This window comes from Cynoglossus semilaevis, chromosome 15 (assembly GCF_000523025.1).
Source record: "Cynoglossus semilaevis isolate Cse_v1.0 chromosome 15, Cse_v1.0, whole genome shotgun sequence".
NCBI classification, from domain to species: Eukaryota; Metazoa; Chordata; class Actinopteri; order Pleuronectiformes; family Cynoglossidae; genus Cynoglossus; species Cynoglossus semilaevis.
In genome coordinates, this window is record NC_024321.1 from 5,365,116 (window position 1) to 5,389,944 (window position 24,829).

Below are 24,829 nucleotides of genomic sequence, written 5' to 3' on the forward strand. Positions count from 1 at the left end.
CTGCGGGCCAAAACTGGCCCACTGGTGGGTTCAGTCTGGCCCGCCTGATGAATTTTGAGAGTGAAAAAATTCACAAACAAGTTATATTTTATTAAAATATGAAGATTTTCTAATAAACTTTTCTAATACTTATTTGCATGCAAACAAAGGAGAAAATAATGTTATTTATAGGTATGATATTACTGGTCCAACCCACCTAATCAGGCCCCTGAACCACAATGGGTTTGACAGCCCTGCTGTACTCTATACGTATACACATACAAATATATGTTTATATAGTCATGCATTGATTTAGTTATATATTTTATTTCTGTACAATACTATACCAAGCACTCCGTCGTACACCAGCACGTTGCACCCTGCTGTGATGTTCCTTCACTGTCTCTAGGGCACCTTTGGATATTCTGTCCATTGTGTCCAACCTCATGCGGTACAGTACATCACAGATACAATGGAAGAAGTTTTATACTTTTTTGGCATGTTCCTGTGCTGCCACGGTTACTGCCCAGGTCCAGTCTTCTTCATCCATAGAGTGGGTCTTCCTGACATCAGTTACTTTCTCTCTCCACTGCCTCGAAATGTCACTTATGTGTCTTTCAATCCCTGATAGCCCATCTGATGTCTCCTCTTTTCCCTGCTGGGTTTCAGTTGCCTGTGGCATTCAGATAGTAGGTCAGCACAGGGGGCCATGTGTCCGATATAGTCCTGGATGCTGCTGGTTTGATCCCTGGACTGTGGAACTGACACTCACTAGTCTTTGGTTATTCTCCTGTTAGTGTACAGCCATGGGGTGCTGGTCATGGGTTGAAACCCCCAATGCGTGCTGAGAAGTTTTCTAATCATGATGTCAACTGCCTCTTATGATCCCTTTTGGCCAGGCTATTACCGGCAGGCCTTAGGGATGCATGTGTAGGAAAAATGTCGTATTGAGCATTGCAATTACAGTGATGAAGTTGCCCAAAAGTTAGGAGTACTTTTGACGGAAATGAATGCATCTTACCTCATTCAGTCACACACATATATAGCCCATATATTTAAATTGGCCCAAAGTAACTTCCTATTTACGAAGATCACTAAAATCAGAGTATATAATTTATCTGATAATTATAAAAAAAAAGTAAAGCATCTACACATAGTACAAAAAAAAAACTCTGATGGGGACTTCATTGCTCTATCTCCTCACAAAACATGGCAAGTCATTTCATTGTGTAACACCAACAAACACAGATGGGGATTAAAGGCCCGAGTGTCGCAAATATTCCAGCAGTCATTCCGTAGCTGCATATTACAGTCCTTAGAACATCATCATTACTCCAACCTAATGCCAATGAGATACAGAGCTGAGTTATAGTGATGCTTGGAGCATCAACAAAAAATTGAAGGGCCCATAACTTCTGAAAAAGAAAACAACTTACCCTCATTTCACAAAATATGACTCATTTCTGTCAAGTAAATCACTTCCTGGTGTGTATCCCCATGATCAGTGAGCCTTCTCTGCAGCCCTGCTCCAGCAGGCCCCCTGGGGAGACCTTTATTTTTATTTTTTTTTAAAGTCAGTCACAGCATCATCTCAAATAGTTTTTAAATGGATTATATATTTTTTTTCATTACATTTGCTGTTTTCCTGTTCTACACAGTGGCCATCGCTGCCTTTTTTTACGTTTCAGACAGAGTGATGTTTTTCTCTATATCAGTGTCCTGGATGATTTGCGTGTGTATATTTTCACCCTTTTTAATATATTAATAATTGCAAGTTTGAATTGCGGTTATTGTGGTTATGTTCCCCACACAAAATGAATCAATTACTTAAAGAAAATTAACTCAGTTTACTGTTGTGACGTCTCAGTTCAGCAACACAACAAATTAAACACAAACCATCTCTTTAACCAAGTGAAGGTCAAATGCTGAGCGACTTAAGAACAACAGAACTGGAACAGAAAAGGTGAAGAAGCAAATCGACATACATACTTACATCACGACAATCAATAAGACAATCTTAACTTTACATTGATGTCGTTTAAATAGATGAGGAATATATATATATGGGTACTGAGTGAATCAAGATGTATGACACAATATGATGTAATTCCTACAGTATATGGTCAGTAGTACACAGACTGTAGAATATACAGTATATATATATATATTTCTTTTCTCCCTTTTTTTATTGCTCTTGATCTTCCAGCACTACCTTTGCAATACCTTCTTACTCCTCCCCCTGTATGAGACATGACGGTGTGCATCTTGTGCTTGCGGAAATAGCATTGTGAATGGAGATAAAGAGGTGCAGCCTTGTGAGGACCTGTGAGATTATTAAAAATGACTCTCCCCTCATGAATCTCCTCTGCTTGTGTCCATTACACTTAAACCAATCACATTTTCCCAGAAAGTACTTGTGGTTTCGCATTATGGACTAACAGAAAAGAAACCCTTACTTTTACTCTTCAAGTAATGCTTAGTGATCAACTATCGCTAATGTGCTAAACGTGCGTCTGCATCAGATTATAAAGGTCTTATTGAGCAGTGAAATGACACCGCAAAGCCAAACGTCCCATAAAATGTAGACATCCGTTCGTCCTAATGGCAAAGTCCAACATTACAGCTGCAACACGGATCAGTTCTGGTCATTATTAGGTGTCAACTGGGCCACACTCTCCCAACCTGCAGCAATTTAACTGCTACTTGGATCGAGGTCCATTATAGAACACGGCATAGCTGGGCAGGTGGACAACAGCAGCGTTGGCCTCAGCCTCTTCTGACCTCTGTCCACTCTGCTCACTTCGACCAACGTGTTGTCATGTAATGACAGTGGGAATAGAGGCAGCAGTAAAACTGACACATTCCTAGAGATTAAATCCTGTTTTTGTCACTTCCTGTCTGTCAATTAGATTTTGTCTGTTTATAAATAACTTGCATACATATAAATGAGGTCATTTGATTTTTTTTTACACAAGAAAAAGTCATTCATTTCTCAGACCAGCTGACACATCTCGGCATCTTGGTGACAGACACATTTGGGCCAGTGGTTTGTCAGAGCAGGTCAGGCTGAAGTGCTGCAGCCCTGGACCAAGTGTCCGTCAAAACAGCTGGTGGACAGAGTTTATTAAGGACATTTTTTTTAACAGCGCCCTCCTGTGACCTGATCATCACCAGTACTTAATAATCCAATATTATAACAACTATCTGCTAAATATAGAAAAAAATCCCTCCATACTCTGTATCTTAAATCTGGTGATTTGAGCATCATAAATGTCCTGTAGTTCTTTTTCTTTTTGCATCAAACCAACTGTTGTCAATCACCCCCGGGTACACATATTTACAGTATATATTGGGGGGGGGGGTTAGGGTTAGAAAACTCAGCACCAAGAAGCCTCAATTCCTTTTCAGAAAAAAGTCCCTTAAGTCGCTACAAAGTAACACCAAACAGGATTTTTCACATGGAAAACGCATCTTTTCTTATGTGGTGAATCGCCACAGCAGGTGGTGGGCAACATCTAAACATCTAAAGCTTGCATAGCTTACATAAGAAGGAATGGATGAGGTTGTTACATGCACAGTCAGAAGAAAAAAGGGACTTAATTACTGCAAGAAAACACACAGATTTTATTCATTTGTAGCAACTTGAAAACTCAAATAAACACTGGTAATTTCCATTGATATTTCTGTGTTTTAGTTGTGGTAGGGTGATTGTAGTAATATTTAGTCAAAGTGGTATATTGTTGCCTGGAGGGAGCCGGACAATGTTACACATTTAAACCCTGGAAACAACACTTCAGTGTTAAATCGTCTGTAAGTCGTATAACAAAGGCGACAAAGTTCTCGCTGCAGCAGCTTCTGCATTAAAACTGAGGAGAGCCACAGTTTGATCCCACTGGTGGGGGTGGATTTAACTGTTCTCACCGAAAGATCACGGTAAAGTCCAGGTGTCATGTTGAACAGAGGGATGTGTCGGAGGTATACATTAAAAACAAATGTAGGAAAGACAAATATCCAGTGGATTTGAGATTTAATATCTTTTTTAGCGGGAGTGTGGTTGTCTTTAAAGCTCCTTTCAGCTTGACAGTGCAGCAGCAGTGACTGAAGGGGCACAAAAGCAATTTGTGGCCCGGTGTGAAATGTTTTGACATAAATGGAGGCTATGTAGAGAAATAGCATGGTTATTTAAATAAATAAAGAGTCACTTTTTCATTTTCTTTGATAATTTAGTTCCATTTGTTCCCTCGTTAATTCATCCGGGCTACTGCAAAGACAGCTCGTCAGAGACGGGGAGTCTGAACTGAGTTTAATACATCTATTATCGTCTGCTTATGAAAAGTTTGCCACAAGTTTGTGCAGACTTGGCTGCATCATGGCGTGACATTGCACTTTTGAAGGGTCAAAATCTTTCCTCCCTGTGAACAGCCTGTCGACAGTTTGTAGTAGAGACATCATACTCCGTCTGATGAGTGACCGTATTGCACACCAGGGCAGAACTTGTGAGCAACAAGGGAGAACGAATGTTGTGGTTGATTGCTGGAACCTCACATATCATGTGTCAGTGTTTAGCCTCCGGAGTCAACAGAAGGATCCAAACATCAGTCAGTCATTCCTGATTGGAATTGGAATAGACAAACTGCATTAACCGTGACTTGTTCAGTCTGGGTTGGGAGAAATTGAATAAGAATGAGGCATTTTTGGGAGGATTCAAGGACATCATAGTGCATTACAAAAGACCCAGGGTTAATCTGATGCACTTTGAATAACTTAGAAATAATTAAAGCTGTCTGTGGAAATTGATGTAGTGTTAATTGCATGAATCTGCAAATCCCTTTGTTCTCCAGCAGGTGACAAATGAGCATTGACACCACAGCCATGCTGTAATACTAACACTTTTGCACTTTGTTATACAAAACCAAAAACTTTACAGATAGATAGATAGATAGATAGATAGATAGATAGATAGATAGATAGATAGATAGATAGATAGATAGATAGATAGATAGATAGATAGATCTACAAGGAACAGTTTGCCCTACAAACACTAAATTTATTGGGTATGTATTTTGGGATGTCGAAAAATTATGGAGCCATCAGAAAATTAATTTCATTATAATGGTCTGTTTGGACTCACATCTACATTTATCACAGGAACCCAACAAAGCCAAGTGATGTGGTTTAATTACCAGAGTGACACATGCATATTAATATGCCTCATCTCTGCCTTGTCCTAATGGAAAAAATGCATCTTCGCAAATTATACAGTGTCCTGTTTGAGGCTGCATCTGCCTATAAATGGCTCAGGGTCTTGGCAGAGTCACATGACTCACTAACATTGATATGTTAATTAAATATGCAGCTGAGTAGTGTTGCCTTAGCTGAAAACCTCCTGCACTACATTATCTTCCGAGTTAAATTGTAAAACTCACTTGTGTGCTCAAAGATTGATTTTCTGATTTTCCTTTTTTCTTCACTTTAATGTATTGATCACATACATGCAGCTCTTTCTTTTTTTTATTTATTTATTTTTTATATATTTTTTTATTCTTCCTGGGAATCCTTTAGTTTTTGCTGCAGGGAGAGGTAAACGGAGAACCTCCCGCTCCCTCCCTTTCCAGGTCATACCATACAGTCAAGGAGGACTGTATTACAAATCTTACCTTGATAGTACCGTTTTCATAAGTTTGTATTATTTTTTTCTCAGCATTTCAGAGAAATGTCATGCCTTTGTGCCTCATACTTTACCCAGTTGTGTCAGTTTCATTTCATTTAACACGGCATTTCAGTAATATTAAAGCTGCACAACATGTGGAACTCATGCATCTGTCACGTGGTTGTCAACTACAGCGAGTCTTGGTGAACTGCAATGATACTTTTTGAACTTTCTATCACTTCATTTTACTCTTCTAAAAGTCACAACTCACTCCTGTTGTCTGTATTCACCACATTACTACAAATGAGAACGTTTGATGAATTTAGTTACTTGTTCATCTCCAAAAACAATGAAAAAGTTCCAACACAAGAAGCCTTTGAATTTGACAAAACACAGCCATGCTTTCAGGTCCCAGCTGTTGAACCCTTTCTTCTGTGTTGAGAGCAACAGACATCAGTGTGTTCGTTCTATTTACTGGCTAACTACCAAAACATTTCACTCTTCACTTGCGCCGTAATGATCACTTGCAAAAGATAGGAGGCGGACATGTGTATCTCAGATTCATCAACAGCAGCTGGAGTAAAGCAGATGAACTCCTAAGAGAAATCATATGGAATGGAGCGAGAACAAAATGTCCTTTGACATGTTTACATTTTAATAGAAAAGGTTAGTCACGTTACAATACTTTGAATAATGACTGACAAGCTTTGAAAAAAAGCTCAGTTACACAGATTTGACAATATAGAGCCTTTCTGTACTCAGATTCAAATCCTGGACATTAACCGTTTTTGTGGCGCAGAGAGTGGCAATTGTCAGTAATGATCATGCGCAGAATTCTGATAAAACTAATGTACCAGTTACGATGCAGTGCACTTTGTTTAATAAAAATTTAAAACAACAAAACACATCAAAGACATGAACCAAGCATTTTTAATAATGGACGTCAGTTTAACTCAGAAGTTGTTCTGGTCTTGTTCTGGAAGAAATATACAATGGCAGAATCTTAATTAGCTTTTGTTGGGACTAAGCTATTATTAACTTTTATGAAAGTCAGAATCTCTGATTCTGCTTTTAAGGAGATTAATGTGTTTGTATCTCGAGACCAACTTTTATGAAAGTCAGAATCTCTGATCTCTGAGGAGATTAATGTGTTTGCATCTCGAGACTTTTTTGGTTCCACCTTCCTCTGTTCACTGATTTCATAAATATTCTCAAATATGTTGTGAAGATTAATGTTTCTTCAGAGTGGTTTTGGCCTTTAAGTGTAATGTAGTGAATTACTGCGTGCTCCAGAAAAGCTGAGTCAGTTTTGAAGGACACCATGTATAGACATGGATGCCATTTTGTTTATATTTACCACATGTTAACATGTGTTCAGATATTTAGGCTTATAAAAACACTTAGCACTTAGCATGTTTATTTGATATAGTTTTTTCAACTGCATGTGACATGAACTGAGGAATGGGAAATTGTTATGGGCTGGTTGAGTATTCGGAATAATTGCTAATCAGAGCAAATGAATAAAAGGTGTCCTTGACTTACGTCAGAGTTCTGTTCCTACACTGTAACTCAATGTTGGAACTCTCATACTGTACATAACAACTTATGACACGCCTGCACCAACGCAGTGGTAACATCAGAATCTTATGCAAACTACTAGTATAACGGCATTCACTTGCTGTTTTCGTCACACCACTTCCTGTCTAAAATAAAAACTAAATCACCCCTCCCTCGAGCTTTGCTCACATATGCTGTGGCATTTACCTGATGCTGTGTGTCAGGATGATACTTGGAATATTAATGCCTTGTTTTCAGAATAAGGGGTCATTGTTGTGGTTGGATTGTGGTGAATCTTTAGGGATTTAAGATTGAGCACAGTGCACAGAGAGGACTTGTATTATTTATTAACCCTTGTGCGGTCCTTCGGGTCACCTACTGTAGACCAAATGTACCTTGTGTGTGGGTGAGTGCATGTGTGATTATGTGTGCGTGTGCATGCTCCTGTACTGCACTGCTTGTGCCAACTTTTCCTCATATTCATTCATACTCATATCCTGGGACAAGATGATAATTCATTGCCAGGGCTAAGGGTGAGTACAAAAATGTGAAGGACGACAGGAGGGTTAAAGCTGTATATATAGTAAAAATCATATTAATTTCACCTCCACTGTGAAACATGTAGACATTTAGTTTAGACTTTGTGTTGTGTTTGGTCAACGTCCTCGACTTTAGATCCCCATTTATGAGATTTGTTGACAAGGTTTCTGCATTGGAGTTTTAAGATTTAAGATTTAAAGATGAAGAAAAGAACAGAGAACAAAGAACACTATCTAATCTCTAAGTGTGAAACCCATTGGTTTGTTGTGTTAAATTCACAGATAACCTGTGTTTGAGCATAAGCAAAATCAATTTTTTATAAGCAAAGTAATTGTAATAAAAATAAAAATGATGTAATTATAATTAAAATAAGTCCTCTGTAAGACATTCCTGTACTTTTTCCACCAACTCCCACGCTATGAAATGATACAGAGTTCATGGTGCAATGGCTAAGAACCTCTGACTCTGTTCACTCCAGATGTGTCTACAGCAGGAGATGGAGTCTATAATTAAACTAAATAGATTGTTAATAGAGGCTTTTATTAATGATGGTGGCTCAGTGTGGTATAATGTCAACACAGTTGTTGCCAGATGAAATGTGCACAAATGGATGTTCAAAATTGGAGCAAAAGGCAGTGGGTTCCTGCTACGAAAAAAATATGACTGCTCGTTTTTAAGTTTTAGCTTTTAGCTGTTGAAAATCAATTTAATCACACATAAGTGCTTAAATTGATTTTTAATTCTGACCCCTCCTCCCTCCCCAATAAAACTGAAGTGCCAGTTTTACTGTTACTTCCTCATACAGTGAGACTTTGAAGTTTTAGAACCACTGTTCTAGAGTAGTACCAAATTATAAAGTCTTGTTAAAATTATACACATTGTTTTACGACTAATACCAAAACAGAAAAGACAAAGCAGTAAAACTGCCTCCATGTCCTCAGCGTCACAATCGTCATTGAAAGATGTATTCTGATGTAAAACAGCAGTACTTGCAGCATGCACTGTGTGTATTTACTGCTGGTACTGTAGTGAACCAAGCTGTCATGGTTTTGGATTAGAGTTACTGACTGGAATTGATTTAATATAACTTTCATTTTCTTGTGCGACAGTGCACAGCAAATATATTTATATTCATATAAACTGTATATAAATAACCTGGTCTTATTCTTTTTTTCTTGTTGGTGTCATGACAACTGGTACAGCCTTTTAATTCTTATATATTACCTTTATTTTACTATATTTATGATGTAATGTTATTTGTATATGTATAATATAATATTGATTTACATTGTATTTTGTTTTGAACGTAGTGTTTTGTTTTAAAGACAATCTGGAAGTACACTACGTTACTTGTGTTAAATTTAAAAAAACAACAACATTTTTTTAGGAATTTTCCATAATGTAGCAGCTTATGTCATACATTCATTTTCTTTTAAATAATCTTTTTAAAAACGCTGTGAAGAGCTGGACCGTTCACACTGACAGTCCTGCCTGTGGTGAATGTAGAGTGACTGTTGATCTGTTTCGGCTTCTTTTTTGGACAGTGGGAGCAAACAGGTTGTCATAGGAGTATCCAGAGACAACCCAGGTACAAGTACACACAGAGAACATACCAGCTCTATACAGAAACACTAAGGATCAAGCACATGCTATAAGGCAAAGAGCTCCTGCCACTCTTTCACAGTTCGGCCTGACTGTGAGTGTCTATTTTTGTTCTTTCTTTGTACTTCTGCAGTCCTTGTTTTTATTCTCTGTCCCTCAGCAAAAATAAGCAACAATCCCAGCTGCAGCTTCACCACACAGTACGCCTCACCATTACCCTTTAACCATGGAGAAGAACACAGTAGCTATAGGAACAGCTACAGACACCACAAAGACAGACCGTGCTTTCTCTTCATCACAACGAAATTATCAACCCCCGAATGGTTAATTCTCCTCGAAATCAAATTTCCATCCCATTGATTTTATAGGATATCAATACAAGTGAAGGCAGCATTAAGCCTTTTCAGGCTATAAAGATGTCACCAGGATGGGAGTTCTGTTAAAGATATCCCCTCGTTTCTCTTTCTATTCATTATCGGATTGCCATAATTAAAGTCAGACTGCAGCCCCTTGTCCACAACCAGGAAAATTGCTCAGCAGTGTTCTCATAGAAAGAGCAAAAACTAACCTTTTTTTGTCCTTATTCAAAAGTTTTTCTTTTGTTTTACTTCCTCTCTCTCTTATCTTCTCGTTCTGTCAGCAGGCAATGGTACCTGCCGACTGCACACTCAAGAGAAAGTAAATCTTTAGGGAGAAAATACATCTTTATAAACTCTAATTTCCAATGAAATCTTTTATTACATTACAATTGACAGTATAGTGGTTTTAGTAAGCATTGTCAGCAATCTTAGTTACGCCATGGGATTTAAATCTTAAAACTTTAAGAGGAGAGTTGGCAGATTATGAATTATATCAGAGACATATAATATAAATTATATTTTGCGAAGATGTCCTCTGCCGGTCAGCTATGGTATTGCAGTTAAAGTTATTGTATGGCTTAAACCAAAAGCTGAGGTTTTGCCCCCTGCTTGACAGAGTGTGGACCAGCTGAACGTTTTTCGACGTTTTAACTTCAGTGCACTGAAGTTCAGCTGATCAACAATGAACTAGGATTAAAAAGTTCATGTCCTTGGATTAACCGCAGTGGCTCTGCATGAAGGCACAGGTACAATAAATTAAGGGCAGAAAGCAGTCACGTGTGTAACTGTATTATGTCAAGAAGTGCAAAGAAAGTCTCAGCTAGAGAATAAAACATTGATGTCCAGTGTCGTACGGTTAAAGTTCAACAAGATGGACGACAGAAATCCTCTTCTCTCCAGCAGGTAGCTCTTTCAAACTTTTTCATGTCATAAAACTTTACCGTACATTTTGTCTGTACCTGATCAGTAAAACCCCAGCGACTTTGTCTAAATACGCAGGAGGTGGAAATCTAATGGTAGCACTAAAGATCTTAGCGGTATTCACGGCATGGCTAATAAGGTGACTTATTTTATATTCAGGATTATGAAGATGCTGCTAGGATAATACGTTGCTCTCACCAGGCCGTATTCAGGCAGCTGTGTACAGAGACTCATTTATTAAAGAATGCTAAACCAGCGTGCTCTGCCTGTACTGCTTTGATGTTGGAGATGCTGTGTTTGTATTAAAAAGTCAACAACTCTGCTTGAGTTCCCTTTTAAATTATCTGCATCCCTGAAGAAGCACAAAGAAGATAAAGCTGCTGCTATAAGTCTTCACTTTCAATTCAACATGTCTGCTCAGATGCACCGTCACACCTGAAGGTTCCTGCCCATAAACCCTCCTCCCAGTGCAGCTCAGCAGCCATTCCTTTAGTTGGTTAATTACCCCATGCTGGCTTATTGGTATTCATACTGCTGATGCAGGGATTAAACTCCAAGGCACAGAGTTGTTGTGCCAAATCTAAGACAGGTGTGTGGCCTTTATTGATCTGTACTTTCTGAGCCTTATGTTGCAATCAGTCACGTATAGCAAATAGTGCTCTCTCTCTCTCTCTCTCTCTCTCTCAACCACAGTGAGGACAAAACATTCACATGTTTTTTCTTTTCTTCTCACAACCACATATTACTTCTAGCCAAACAAATCGTTTCAGTATTAAACAGAAAGTTCTGAAGCTGCTGTCACACTGGTTAATAAATCAATAAAAGCAAGGTTAAAACAAGATGACATAAATGAAAAAATGAAAAGAAAAGAAATGTAATTCAAATTAAACAACCAACTGAACAGAGAGTGACTGGAACTTCTCAGCTAACCACTGTGTCACTGTCACTCACACAGCCTAGCACTACTGCCATGGTGATGTTGTCAGATCTTCTGTGCTGCTGCCCGTCTTGAAGATAAGACAAACCCTCAGCCACCAACCACAAACACTCAGGGCTTCTGCTTTATCGGAAAGACACGAGGCAGCAGCCAGATGCCTAAGAACAGTTCTTTTTTCTGCCACTTCCAATTAATGCTCTTAGAAATGTTCCACTCAGTCAGGGACAAGTCAGATGAGTCGATGGAATTCCATGCCTGAACAGACTCATCATTCCAAGGTCGTTGTGCAGCGATAATTAGTTACCTTTAAATGAAAAATTCCAAAAAAAAATAAATAAAAAAATGTACGTATAATTAAGATTGAGTCGGCGGGAAAAACAAGCACACACAGTACAGAGAGAATTCCCCTCACACATCTTAGTCAATCAAAGTTCCATGAACATCCGATGGCCCTTGGCAGACACACCTGCCCACAGCCTCTTGCCGTCTCTTTGTTGCGTGCCTGCCTCAGAACACAGCTCATATAAAGTGACTCTCTCTCTAATTAACCTTGACAAATGTATCATCCGTTTCTCTAACCCTCCCTTAAGAGAATTCTTTCTTACACACTTGTTGTTCGGTTGAGCCTTCAGTCACAGCGTATCCCCCGTCACCATGTAGATTTGGACACCTGAAACAGACTGGCTCCGGGATATCATTTAATTGAATTAATTGAAGCCCCTTATTTGTCCCACGATGGGGAAACTCACAGTGTGAGCCTTTGCAACCCACACAGGCTGCCACCGGAGGTGCCATTAAGTATGTGGTTGCAACTTACGGACTGCCACACAGGAGTATGTGAATCCTCCAGGGTTCGAACCCAGGACGTTCTGTGTGTAAGGCAGGTGGGTAAGGCAGACGTGATAACTGCCACACTATGGAATGGCTAAATCAAAGATGATGTGGTTGCAACTCACAGGCTGCCACACAGGAGGCGCCATTAAGTATGTGGTTCCTCTGGGGCTCAAACCCACGACCTTCTCCATGTAAAGCTGACTGCTATACTGTTGAATTGCAATGTCCATGTAACATCTAGTCTGTTTGCATCCGATGAGTCTCAGAAGGGTCTCTTGCTTCTCGAGTTTCACTTCAAAAAGTGCACAGGCCACATCACATCAGGGACTCTCTTTCATTTTGGCTTTTTTGCATCAGTTCATCATTTTTTGGCCAATAATTGCTTTGATCGACCATGAGGCCGTACTTTTTAATGTATGTATTCAACGTGATTGCAGTAACGTAGTGTCACAGATAAGGCTTCCTTTGAAGCCCGAGCTCAAAGTCACTCAAACTAAAACTAATTTCTTCACATCATATTAATGCAAGGCTCTACCTCTTAGAATCTGTTCTGTAGAGACTCTCTAACTGTCAACAAACTTGTTACTTCACTTCTTCTGCCATCCCAGCAAAAAGCAAATTACACAGTCATTAAATTCAAGTTTCCTCTGATGCACTGTGTATATACAGTATATATATATATACGTATATTAGGGATGCACCGCATATTGGGCCACTGAAGAATTTCTCTTTTTCTTTTTGTATAGTTACCTACATATTGAAAAATTGTCTCTGGCAGTTTGAGGGGTTTCTGTGGAGGTTGTTATTTTTCAGCTGTCCCACGTAATGGATTCTCTGATGTGCTTTCTTTTTAGGGAGCTGATGCCCAGCTCCCACATGAGATCCTGGGTTTTGTGAAGCGTGTCGACTACACGCAGAGCTGATTGTGGAGTTCGCCCAGGTGATGGACAGTGTGACTGGACTGAGTTGTAGAACACAGTCCTAGGGGAGCTTGTGCTGCTAATGTGGAAAGAAATCCAGCGGTGTGTTTCTTTAAAAAGCTGGTTCCTGTCAGTTCAGGAACCTGAAGTTCAACAGTGGATGGAGGGAGCTACACAAAGCCAAACCAAGAGCTTTGACACATGTAGAGATGCTAGCATGTCTATGGGCTTACACTGACTACTGTTATTTTTTGTTGTCTTTTTTCCCCAGAACATTTTAGTATTCGGTAATGTACTGTTTTTTTTTTTTCATTCCAATAGATAACATTAAAGTTGCATGTTATTCAAAGGAACTGGGTTATTCTTTATTCTGGATATTTTTCTACATGTTTTTGGAAAAATCAACAATGCTGCCTCAACCTTTTAGTTGCTTAAGGCTTTTGAAAGTGTGTGCCCCCCTGCCCCCAATACACACTTGTTCTTCTCCCTTTCAGAACAGTTCTCGAATGTATGACTCCAAGGTTATGCATGACACAGGAAACTTTCCTGACATCATCCTGCTCTCATTGTCCTTGCTCGATCACCTCTGACTCTATAGCTAGCACGAGAATGCATTCATCATGGCAGGATCAAGGTAATGGATCTTGTCTAGTCGTGTCCTTCAACCCGGCTCTCAGATGAGAAACATTTATTTCAACCTAACATCACATAATGATGAGCTCATTGACCCCACACTGCATCAGCGGCTATTCATTCATCCTCTATATGTCTTTCGAATTAAGTTGGCCAAATGGAAAAGTGAAGTATGTTTTGTTACATTGTTTTCATCAGAAGTGCAGTTAATTACCAATTTGAATTCTTTATGCTGCAAGTATTGATTTTTCGTATTCATGAGTTGGAATTAAGGTCACACTGGCCTGAGGGCTGGATGTTTGTGCTACTGTGATTAAACCAGACATTGTTGAGTCCAATTACTGCAACAGCATCAAGACAAAAAGCTGAAGGGAAATGAAGCAAAATCAATCAAAACACATACCAGCCCACATATCCTAGGCTGTACCTGTCATGTTTTCATATCACAAATATCACACCTAGGGACGTTAACCTGCTTGGATAAATGCATGCAAGGTCTATTAAAGTCATTTATCACGCACCAAAAGGACCCCACAAAGTCTCCCATTCTAATGTACTTTGGACGGATGAAAAGGGATGAATATGTTGAAACGCAGCCTTCGATACAGATCTTTTCCCACTTAGGCTTGGTTGGATTGCAGGTGTTAGTGCTGGAAAAACCTGCTCGCCCATTTGACACTGCGCCCTCGCATCAAATTTACCATATATCACCAAATAACAACAGAAGTTGTCATTTCAAGTATTCTAGGTAAAAAATGAGTTTTTTTGCACTTTGATTGCTTTGAAAGTGTTGAAATACAATTTTATCATACAATATTTCCAGTTCTGTATTTGGAATCAGAAAATTCTATTATGACTCCATTGATTGAGTACAAAGTATCGCCTCCTTTTTAACCTCCTGATAGAAAAAAATGTGACCTGGTTTTGAAAAAACATACACTATCTCTATCTAATTTTGTATAACTGTGCTGTGGGTTTTTTTCATTTGCGATGCTTTCATCTTACATGCAATGAATATGGAGCAGCGCACATGTATTGTTTGAGATACCAGACAAAGCATACCGTATCACTGAGGGGTTGTATTGGTCACCCTTTGAAGTTTTGCTTCTGAAAGTGTGGTTAAATTCTAAACACTTTTTTTTTGCTTTTTCCACTCACTTTGATCACAGACCTTACAAAATGATTAGTTCTCCTATAAATGATTGTACTTTCCCAAAGTGCATACGTGACCAGGGCTTGAAAGATGGCAAATTTGTGTGTGTGTGTGTGGGCATGCAAGTGAGTGACTGTGTGGGTGATATAGTTTATAATTAAAGTAAGCTAAAAGCTGATTTTAAAATGTGTCAATTTTATCATAATGCTTTTGAAAATGCAAAATTAAATGTCAAGATACTTTGATAAAATTCATATTTTTATCGCACTAATGGATTTGTGGTGGATGCTGATGGAGACAACATGTATTAAAATAATTGCATGCATGAATTTTCGTTAGGTTGTATTTAACCCTGAATCACTTTGTACAGGTTTGGCCTCCAAGCACAGATGCAATGTGTCCCAACTTGTAGTTATTCAAAAACCTAAGCAAAGAAGAAAACAATGTATGGTTGCATCCTTCTTCAGCAAGAATTGTTTTCCTTACAAATGACTCTTCATTCATCCATCCATTCATGATCTATTACTAAGTAATGGTGGGGTAGTGGTGGCTTGGTGGTTAAGAAAGCAGATTTGGGTCCAGAAAGGCTTCAGTTACCACTGAGGTGCTCTGAGCATGGCTCCGTCCCCACACACTGCTCCCCAGGCGCTGAAAGCTGCCCACTGTTCACTTTGGTGATGGGTTAAAAGAGGTCAGAGGTCACATTTGGTTGTGTGCAGTGGTGTGCGGTGTCACAATGACAAGTAGTTCACTTTCCTTCCTTGCAAAATCCTAACAAGGTCATGCTGGAAGCTGGAGCCAATCCCAGCAGTACATGTTTGAGAGTCATCCAAACAAAAAACAAAATGACTCTTTGTTCATGTAGATTTTTGTGATGTAAATCATTTCCTTTTGTACAAACGCAATTACACGGAGTACAGACTGTAGATTTATAGGCACATAAATGTCCAAAAAAAACCAGCAGCAGCAGAAGTGACTCCAGGATTAGAATTCTACTAAGGCTGCACTTTGCCAGGAGTCAGGTTTTAAGAAAGTTGATGGATAGCTGTAAAACATTTTGGAGGTCTTCTGTCTAAAGCCTAATGTTGTATTTATAGCCAGTGTGTCTGGCAGAGCAGATTAAATGTTCTTTTAGAGGAGCTTAGCCTGAGAGGGATTTATTAAAAGCTGAATTTTGAAGAGATCCAGAAATTTGAAATCATTCAGTTGCAGGATCTCAAATCAGCATCCCCATTAACATAGGACGATACCTACTGTAACCTGGATGCGGTGATTAGAGACAACAGAGCTGATCAATATTTTGATTTTACTCTCAGGAGAGAATTATGAATGTCAAATTTGACAAATGTGAAATGATCCATAGATCCAGTCAGAGCTGTAGGAGACTGCAATCAGCAGGGAGACAAACCTTGGGCCCTGATACACATATATACTGTATATATATATATAGTATATATATATATATATATGTGTCTGTGTGTGTGTGTGTATATATATATATGTATATATGTATATATACATATTAGGGTTGGACAGGACATTAGAAAATGTATAAAAAATGTTAAATTCATAGTTTTCATAGAGCTTTCTTTGACAGAAAGTCATCTGAAATGAATAGAATGTTAATGTCTTCTTTAGTTGAGGTTAAAAAGGCGGTGTCATGGCTTTTTAATCAGGCAAAGCAAAAAAAAAAAAAACATGGTCAAGATGGTCATGGTCAAATCTCCAGGTTTTTCTTCAACAGGAAACCATTTTATGCAAAAATGACATGAGTTCTCAGATCGTCTGTTAAGATTGGTTCCTCTTTTGAATGGCCTGCTGCATAATGACAGGGAGACAAAAGCAGCTTCAGACAGTTTAGCTCTGATTTCAATCATTGCTGCGAAGTCTTTTGCAGTGTTTTTTTCCTCCTTCAGCTGAATGTAAATGTGAATCATTGATTTCAGATTTGAGTTTTAATGACATTTTCAGCAGGCACCAGCTTTTCTGACAATGGGGTTTGAATCCCACTCAAACCTAATCCCCGGACCACTGTAACACCACCAACTTATGGGCCTTCATTATTTCCATTAATCCTCCTTGTGGACTTTTCTTTCTTCTGCTTGATTGCTCCAGTTCCAGCCTACCTTGGCAAAATATCCACTATCTCTCCTCAACACAGGCTCACACCATCTCAACCTTGTCTTTGTAAAGTTTACTTCTAACTCCTGTTCTTATTCCCATTATCAAACATTGAAAATAGCCTCCAGTTGTTTGGAGCATGCCACAGTCCTGGGAAATAACACTATAGAAGGTCTATTCAGTGTGTTGTTTTCACTTGTCACCATCCTCACTTCACACACCAGCCCAAACTGCCCCCATCCCTTCTTGTCATTGACCCATTGGTGATTAAACTCAAGCATTAAGTGCATTTAAACACTGTTACACACTGTTTAGCTTTTTAAAGGCACACAAACAAAAACGTTCGTCTATCCACTTCATGTTTTTACAGGAGATTCTAAAACGTAACTAAACCACTCAAAACGTTTGCCTTTTAAAAGACAAAGTATGGATTTTAACGATAATATCTGTGCATTTGCTCTTTCACAGGGGACAATAATGGATGGCCGCTCCTCTTCGACAAATATTTTGGAATGCCTAGCTACAATGCCGGGACGAGGTCTAACATCTGCTGTAAGTGCTTTTGGTTACGCCTCTTCCCTGCTACTACTGTCAGACATTACCCATGGAGAATGTCTATTTTTGCACATTTAAAATCACAGCTTTTAACCACAAGGCAGCTGCTGGGAATACAACCTGTGATGCGCTAGGTGTTGGTTTAATTGACAGAGTAAAATAAGGAGCGTGATTCACAGATGACTCACTGGTGTCTGTGAACGTGCCCTGTTTCTACAGGCCTTCACGCATGAAAGCCCGTAACCTGCAGAGAAGAGTGTGGTCGCTTTTTAAATACTACACACAAAGAAGTGAATAAAAGAGGAAAGAGGAGGAGCCTTGAACCGAGGTTTGGTTTAACGCACTGACCGATCGTCAAAGCAGTGGGTTCAAGCATCTTTCTTAAAGCAATGCATTTGCCAGAATACTCTAAGTTCTATTGTGTGTCACTTGTCCTCTGAAAACAGAAAAAAAGGAGTGTGTTCGGGGGGCGAGGAGGAGGCTCCCTTATCTGACTTTTTAAACAGTATGTTTAAAATAGAGTTATTTCTTTGGCAGATAATAAGGGGGGGGGGGTGCTAGAGGCAATCCCAGGAATGTATCAGTATAGTACTTAGTACTTATTTATTTCTATTATTTTTTCTCCCCTTTACTTGTTCACCTTCACAATCGCCCATGTCCTCAACTTAGACACAATCTCCTAAAATAAAATAAATGGCTACGATTTACCAAAGCTGCAGAATCAGCAAAAGAAAACAATGTAAATCAATGCAGGTAATCGACTAGTTGCAATCTGCACGCTCACCTGTTTATGTAACATTAAGCTCTAACCATCATTGCGGAGCAGTAAAGCGGGCTGGATGATTAGACTGTACCACTCCTAGTAGCATTCATGTCTTTTTGTTTATGGGCAAAAATGGGATTGAAGAATGACCTGGGCTTAGAGTGTGAGGTGGACAAGAACGTCTTTTTAACCAGGTGATTCTCACTCAAATCTTGTAGTCAAACTTAAAAAACTAAAAATGACAGCTTTGTGTTTCCCCCCGTCCCTCTGCTGATCTCTGTGCATTCCTCTGTGGTTTTAAGTATTTTGGATTTCAGGAAGACACTTAGTGTCAGTGTTTAATATGCACTTCTTGGGAGTAAATACTGGAAGCTTAAGTAGTTGAGAAGTAGAACTACGTGAAAGACTGTTATGTTTAATGGTCTGTAAAATGTTCTACCGAGTTCTAAAGGGCATTGAATGGTGTGGATATAAGTCAAAAGCAGCAGCAAGATACAAAAGACACATCCTATTGAGACACATGTTTCAGGGGATCAAACCACTAACGTGATTTAGATTTAGATTTAGAAGACCAGGAACCCCAGCCACTGGAATTACCTCATATGTTCATTTCGGATGAGCAGAAACAGATGGAAAATTAATTTATTGGCTCATGGTCCTTGTTGGAATTACACCGACAGAAGGTGAGCAACTGCAGGAGATTACATTGTGACGTGTTGGAAGAGATAAAAAATAAAAGTTCTCAGTATTTTTCTCCCGCCCTTTGGCTTTTAATCTCTGTTTATGGGTTCAAGGTATAAGGATGGTTTATTGACCTGGCAGCTGAAAAGGTCGAGCCAATGGTGATAAAGCACAGACGGGAGCCAATCAGTGAAAATCTTTTCCATTTCCATGCAGTATATCAGCATATCAATTCAGTTTCACTCCTTCAGTTTCTGTGCCATCTCTACAAAAGAACAGTTTCAGTAAAATATTATTATTTATTTAAAATAATTGACATTTGTCATACATTTGTTGTCGTATCTCAAGGTCTTTGGGGTCGCAACCCCTAATGAGGTTGCCTGAAATTCAATTGGGGTCACCTAAAATATCTACTATTTGATCGCATTTACTAATGGTGCTTACTGGTCTAAACCATATGAGTAAAATACAGATAATTATTTTATCTCACTGATAAAATCACTATGAATTTATTTCAGTTGATCTAAATTCTTTCATTATCATTATCTTTTGTCGGTGCTGCTTTAACAAGGACCATTAAAATGACCCATTTCCAATGACTCAAAAACAACATGGAGAAGAAAGCATTCATTCACAATAACACTCAGCGAGTGGCTTAAGCCTGTGGTACAGTTCTTGCTTTTCATTTCCACCACTTTGGTTCTGATGTGTCATCTGCTTTTACTGTGAAAGCATCTGAACATGCTCTTCCCAGTTCACGGGTAAAGTTCCTAATAGGAACTCAATGTTGTTTATTCTATTATAAGGTACTGTATTTACAACCCTTTTCAACACAACAACATGAGAAAGAAGAGCGTGTCCTTCCTTACCTATTACTAAGATGCATTTATAGCTGCCTTAAATTGCACCACTTTGTAAATTCACAGTCAGCATTTCTTGTCTTTGGGGCTAGAATAAGTGAAAACAGACCTGAAAAGTGAACTCCCAAGAACTGCCCATTGGTGGCTTTTCCTCCAACAGCAAATAATCAACAATTAATCATTTTATAATGTATTGAACACATTACATCAGCAACTTTTGGCTGTTGAGCAATCAGCAGTTACTACAGGGACAATTTATTTACACCACCTTGAATCTGTGCTGTTCAGAACCAAAATTTAATTTACGATTTTATTTAATTGAATCTGAAATTAATGAAAGCAAATGACTCTTCTTTTTTTGAACTTGCATACCTGAAAGTAATTGAAATATACGGGAAAAAAACCACATTAAGATAAAGTTTTACTTTGTGAAAGTATAACTTTGTCCTGTCAAATTGTTAGTGTTGAAAACTATTACAGCCAATGTCTGATGCAATGGAGCTGAGCAAGTGTTGGTCCTAAAATACTAATTGGATCCAGTAACTGTTTTACAAAAGAATTAAGGAAAGGGATAATGGTGTCTACAGCCAGAAAATTATAACAGTATCAGTAGAATATGTTCTTTTATTATACGTTCAAGCTAAACTTTTGAATGTACTCGCAGTGTTTTTTGATGGTCCCACAGCTGATGCTTGGCGGTGCTGTTAAGTTCAAGCAGTAGATTTAAGAGATAAGACTTAGAAGTGAAACATCATTTACTTTGCTATTTTTATCCCATCATCAATTTTATGCCTGTCAGTTCTAATGACTGAGCGTCTGCATTATTTTTCATTTTCATTTTTCATTTTCATTTCATTTCACAGTTATTTTTTCATAGAATTTCAGAGTTGTTGTGACAAAGTACCATACACAGTACAAAAGCAAGTACAAAAGCATTTTTGGTTCAGTCAGTACTAGGTAATTTATACAAGCTACTAGGAAAAAAATAAGAGGTTTTTGTATTTTCTGAGAGCAAACTATCTTTTTGAAAGTACATAGAACAGGTGAATTGACTGACACAATACAAGACAAAAAATATTCACCAGTACAAAAACAATAAAACATTGAGGTAGAAATGTGAAGATTATGGAACTATTAAAGTGAGTGTAATCATTATTTTATAAACCTCAGGGTAAATGTAAACGTTACGCAAGACTGTGATTATAGAAGTAACGCTAGACATTTATCAGCAGTGTAAACAGTGGGTAGCTGTAAAGATCGAACATAAAAGATCAATCTTTTTTCTGTGCCTTTGTGATTATTTGAATAAACAGCTGCACTTCACGTCTGTTGCTGAGCACACAGGAGAGGGCCTTTATGTATGTTCCTACAAAGCTGCTGCAAAGTAAAGGACATAATAAAACTTTTTGTTCTGCATTGGACAATGTGTGTCTTTGTGAACTGATGATGTGGCAGCAGCATTTCCATCAGACTGTATTGAAAAAAAAGTATAATAAACAAAGGGAATATACAGCTTTTTGGAATTGGGCTGATATTCAGCCATCCATCCATTTTATGAAGACAATGTTTGTTTACTTGTATGAAGTCTGATTTTTTAGGCCGTACTTGTTTGGTAAATTTTTTATTTTAATACATGACAGCTGTCAAATCCGTCGCAAACTAATCAATAAACGACAGGCTGTAGAACATTCTCATCATGTATCAAAAACATAGTCTGCAAACACGTGTTCTGCAGCGATGGAGTTTAATAATAACTTGATATTAACTTGTCACGAATGTGTCACAAAAAAACAAAGTAGTAAAACCTTTTTTGTTTTTTAACTGTTCATGCAGTTAATTCTGAAATGCAATTAAGTGTAATTTGCTTGTCATTTTTTTAACAAACCAAGTTAAATAAAAGTCATCTCTCTGTTTGTATGGCATGGATCTTAAACCCACTGACCTCCTGAGATCAGAGCCGAAGCAGACATCCATCAACTTTAACAGCCCTGTAGAAAATTATCATAATAATAAACAATACATTTTTAATTCATATTTCCACAAAAGTTATTAAACAAATGAATGCTGCTGTTAATACTGTTTCCAGCTTTTATGCTGAAAGATTAAAATTAATATTTAGGAAATACATTTTAATGGTTCATAAAATTTGTAAGATGCAATACTATAACTAGTAGGAGTACTTCCACAGGGCTACTTTTTTATTTTATTATTTAATATACCTATATATACTTAATGTATATATACATATATTAATTATATTTAATTACTTGATATACTTAATTGCACTCTTTTAAATGAAAAGTGCTGGCATAAATTTCTTTTTTTTACATTAATATTTAGGAAATACATTTTAATGGTTCATAAAATTTGTAAGATGCAATACTATAACTAGTAGGAGTACTTCCACAGGGCTACTTTTTTATTTTATTATTTAATATACCTATATATACTTAATGTATATATACATATATTAATTATATTTAATTACTTGATATACTTAATTGCACTCTTTTAAATGAAAAGTGCTGGCATAAATTTCTTTTTTTTACACCTCAGTGGCTGTTGTCTGAGACTCCCTTCTGTTGTGTGCCTGACATTTTTAAAAGAGATAAACACAGGCCACACAGGCAGAAAGGTCATGCACACACATTCTATGGCTATACAGTGGTTTAAGCAATGTTTTCCTTGCCTTTTTCAGCCACAGCACATAGTTTACAAGGCACACCACCAAGAAAAATCAATATTAGGTAAGGATGTATAATGATCTTCTAGTGCAGTGCTTCTCAAAGTGTGGGACGGGCGCACTGGTGGGGAAGGGAGACATGACAGGTGGGGCATGACAAATGGGGGGACATTTTCAAGGTTCGAGTGAGGAAGTTACAGCTTTTATTTTCTCTTTTGAACTTTGTGTTATTTGATCTTATTGATTTTGATTTATTGATATATTGATATTGGTTTTGTCTATCACCGTTGCAAAGATGAGTAAATAAATAATAGTTTTCGGCAAATTTAAGTGAAATGGTAAAATGTTCCACAGAATAACTGCTCTCTCATGACACGCTAATGTGCCTTGGTGCAGTGGTTGGGAATCACTGGTTTAAAGTGTGGTTGACCATTTTATCATTAGCATGATACAGTAGGTCAGACATTTTCTTAATCAAGCTAAAAAGAAGTGACCTCTTGAACTCTTCTCCTTGAACTTATTTCTCTTCTGCTCTCCACAGTGCTGGGTACTGTTCCAGAACTCTGCAAGTGCAGAGACCTGGAGCTGGACTGTGACAGTGCACAGCTGCAAGATATCCCAGCCGTGGCAACAAACGTCACTATGATGTGAGTAACCAGCGCTTTTTTTAGAATCCAGAGGCTCAGGTCAAAGCCCCACCAAAAGTCTGTGTCAGTGACGAAAAATAAATTTACCTCCTTTCCAAAATCCAATGATGCGGCTTATATCTGTAGATGCCACAAAGCGAGGGGGGATAAAAAACAAATTTTCCTGCTCTATGAATATAAGATTAAGCTGAAAAAATTTAAATAATCGAAATTTCACCTATGTACAACAGAGGAGGACAAACGCTTTTCACTCGTGTGACCGGAATGACTTATCTCTTTTAAATTAGTTTTCATTTGACCTTTTAGTAATACTGCTCGGCCTGATTACCTTTCACAGTTTTACAGTTTTGTCAGCAACGTGGTATAACTCATTTCACGGCTTTCATTTGGATTTGATGATAATTTGCAGTTAGCTTTTCCTTTGTCAGTCCCCCCAATTACCCGTGAAGGACTTTCTCATAGCAGCTCAACCTGTTACAGGTTTGGGTCTGAAGATTGGATTGATTTTTGCTCAAATTGAATGTTGTTCACCACAATTATGTGTGGATTTGAAAATAATATTTCCGGACGTAAAGTTAGTGTCATTTGGGAAATATTCACGAGAAATCGTGTGTGTATAACTTACAAACACAGACAGTTGGGAAATCAATGTCTCAGATAAATGTTGGTTAAAATGATTCTTCTGCATGTTGGCATGCTGCCCACACCTCCTGTAAACGCCATCTTGTTTATTCATGTATTTATTTGTTTACGTATAATTGGGTTGTTTGAGACGTGACAAGAACGCTGTTCAAAAAGAAAGAATCGAGGGGACATATTTGATTGGATAAAAATTGACCCTAAAGGTTTGAAGTGTAAGCTGCAGGTAAACACTAGAATTGTCGTTTGAAACAGGTATAAAGTATAAAGAGTAAATAAAAGCTGACTTTTAGTAGAGTAACTGTGAATATCATTATGCGTATCCAGTACTGTTTGGCTCGTTGATATGCAGGACATGTGTTCCTTACCTACTCCCCAGCTCTTCTGGGAGAATAGTGAGTTCATTATTCAAGGTCTCACTTTTGGACATTATTCACATTTTATAGGTGAAAGTTGTCAATTTGAAAAGTGAGGACCTTGAAACAGTTCAAAGAGTGGAAAAACCAAATTATTGATGGGGGCTGGGGAGCTGTAGGGAGATTCTCTGAGGTGGGTGGACAGATGGAGGAATAGGAGCTGACCGGCCGATCTGAGGCAGAGGGAAATGACACAGGGGTGAAGGAAAAGGACAGAGGAAACAAGAGTTAATGTCCTGGAAGTAAAAACTCTCAGACGGTAAATACTGACCACAGCAGAGTGTTTTAGCAGCTCAGTTTCTTCTGCCCAGTTAGGTAGAACATCTGTGCCAATAATCCTGTCTATCTGTCTGGTAAGACACTGCACCATCAACCAGCT

General features: G+C 38.2%; 1 protein-coding gene across 1 annotated transcript in view; it reads left to right on the forward strand.

Moving 5' to 3' along the window:
* Window positions 1-24,829, forward strand: part of rxfp1 (relaxin family peptide receptor 1) — a 53,655-nt gene that overhangs the window by 11,385 nt on the left and 17,441 nt on the right. The window contains exons 3-4 of the mRNA XM_008326595.3: window positions 17,675-17,758; window positions 23,290-23,395. Of these exons, the coding sequence (XP_008324817.1) occupies window positions 17,675-17,758; window positions 23,290-23,395 (190 nt within the window). The remainder of the gene's footprint in view (window positions 1-17,674; window positions 17,759-23,289; window positions 23,396-24,829) is intronic.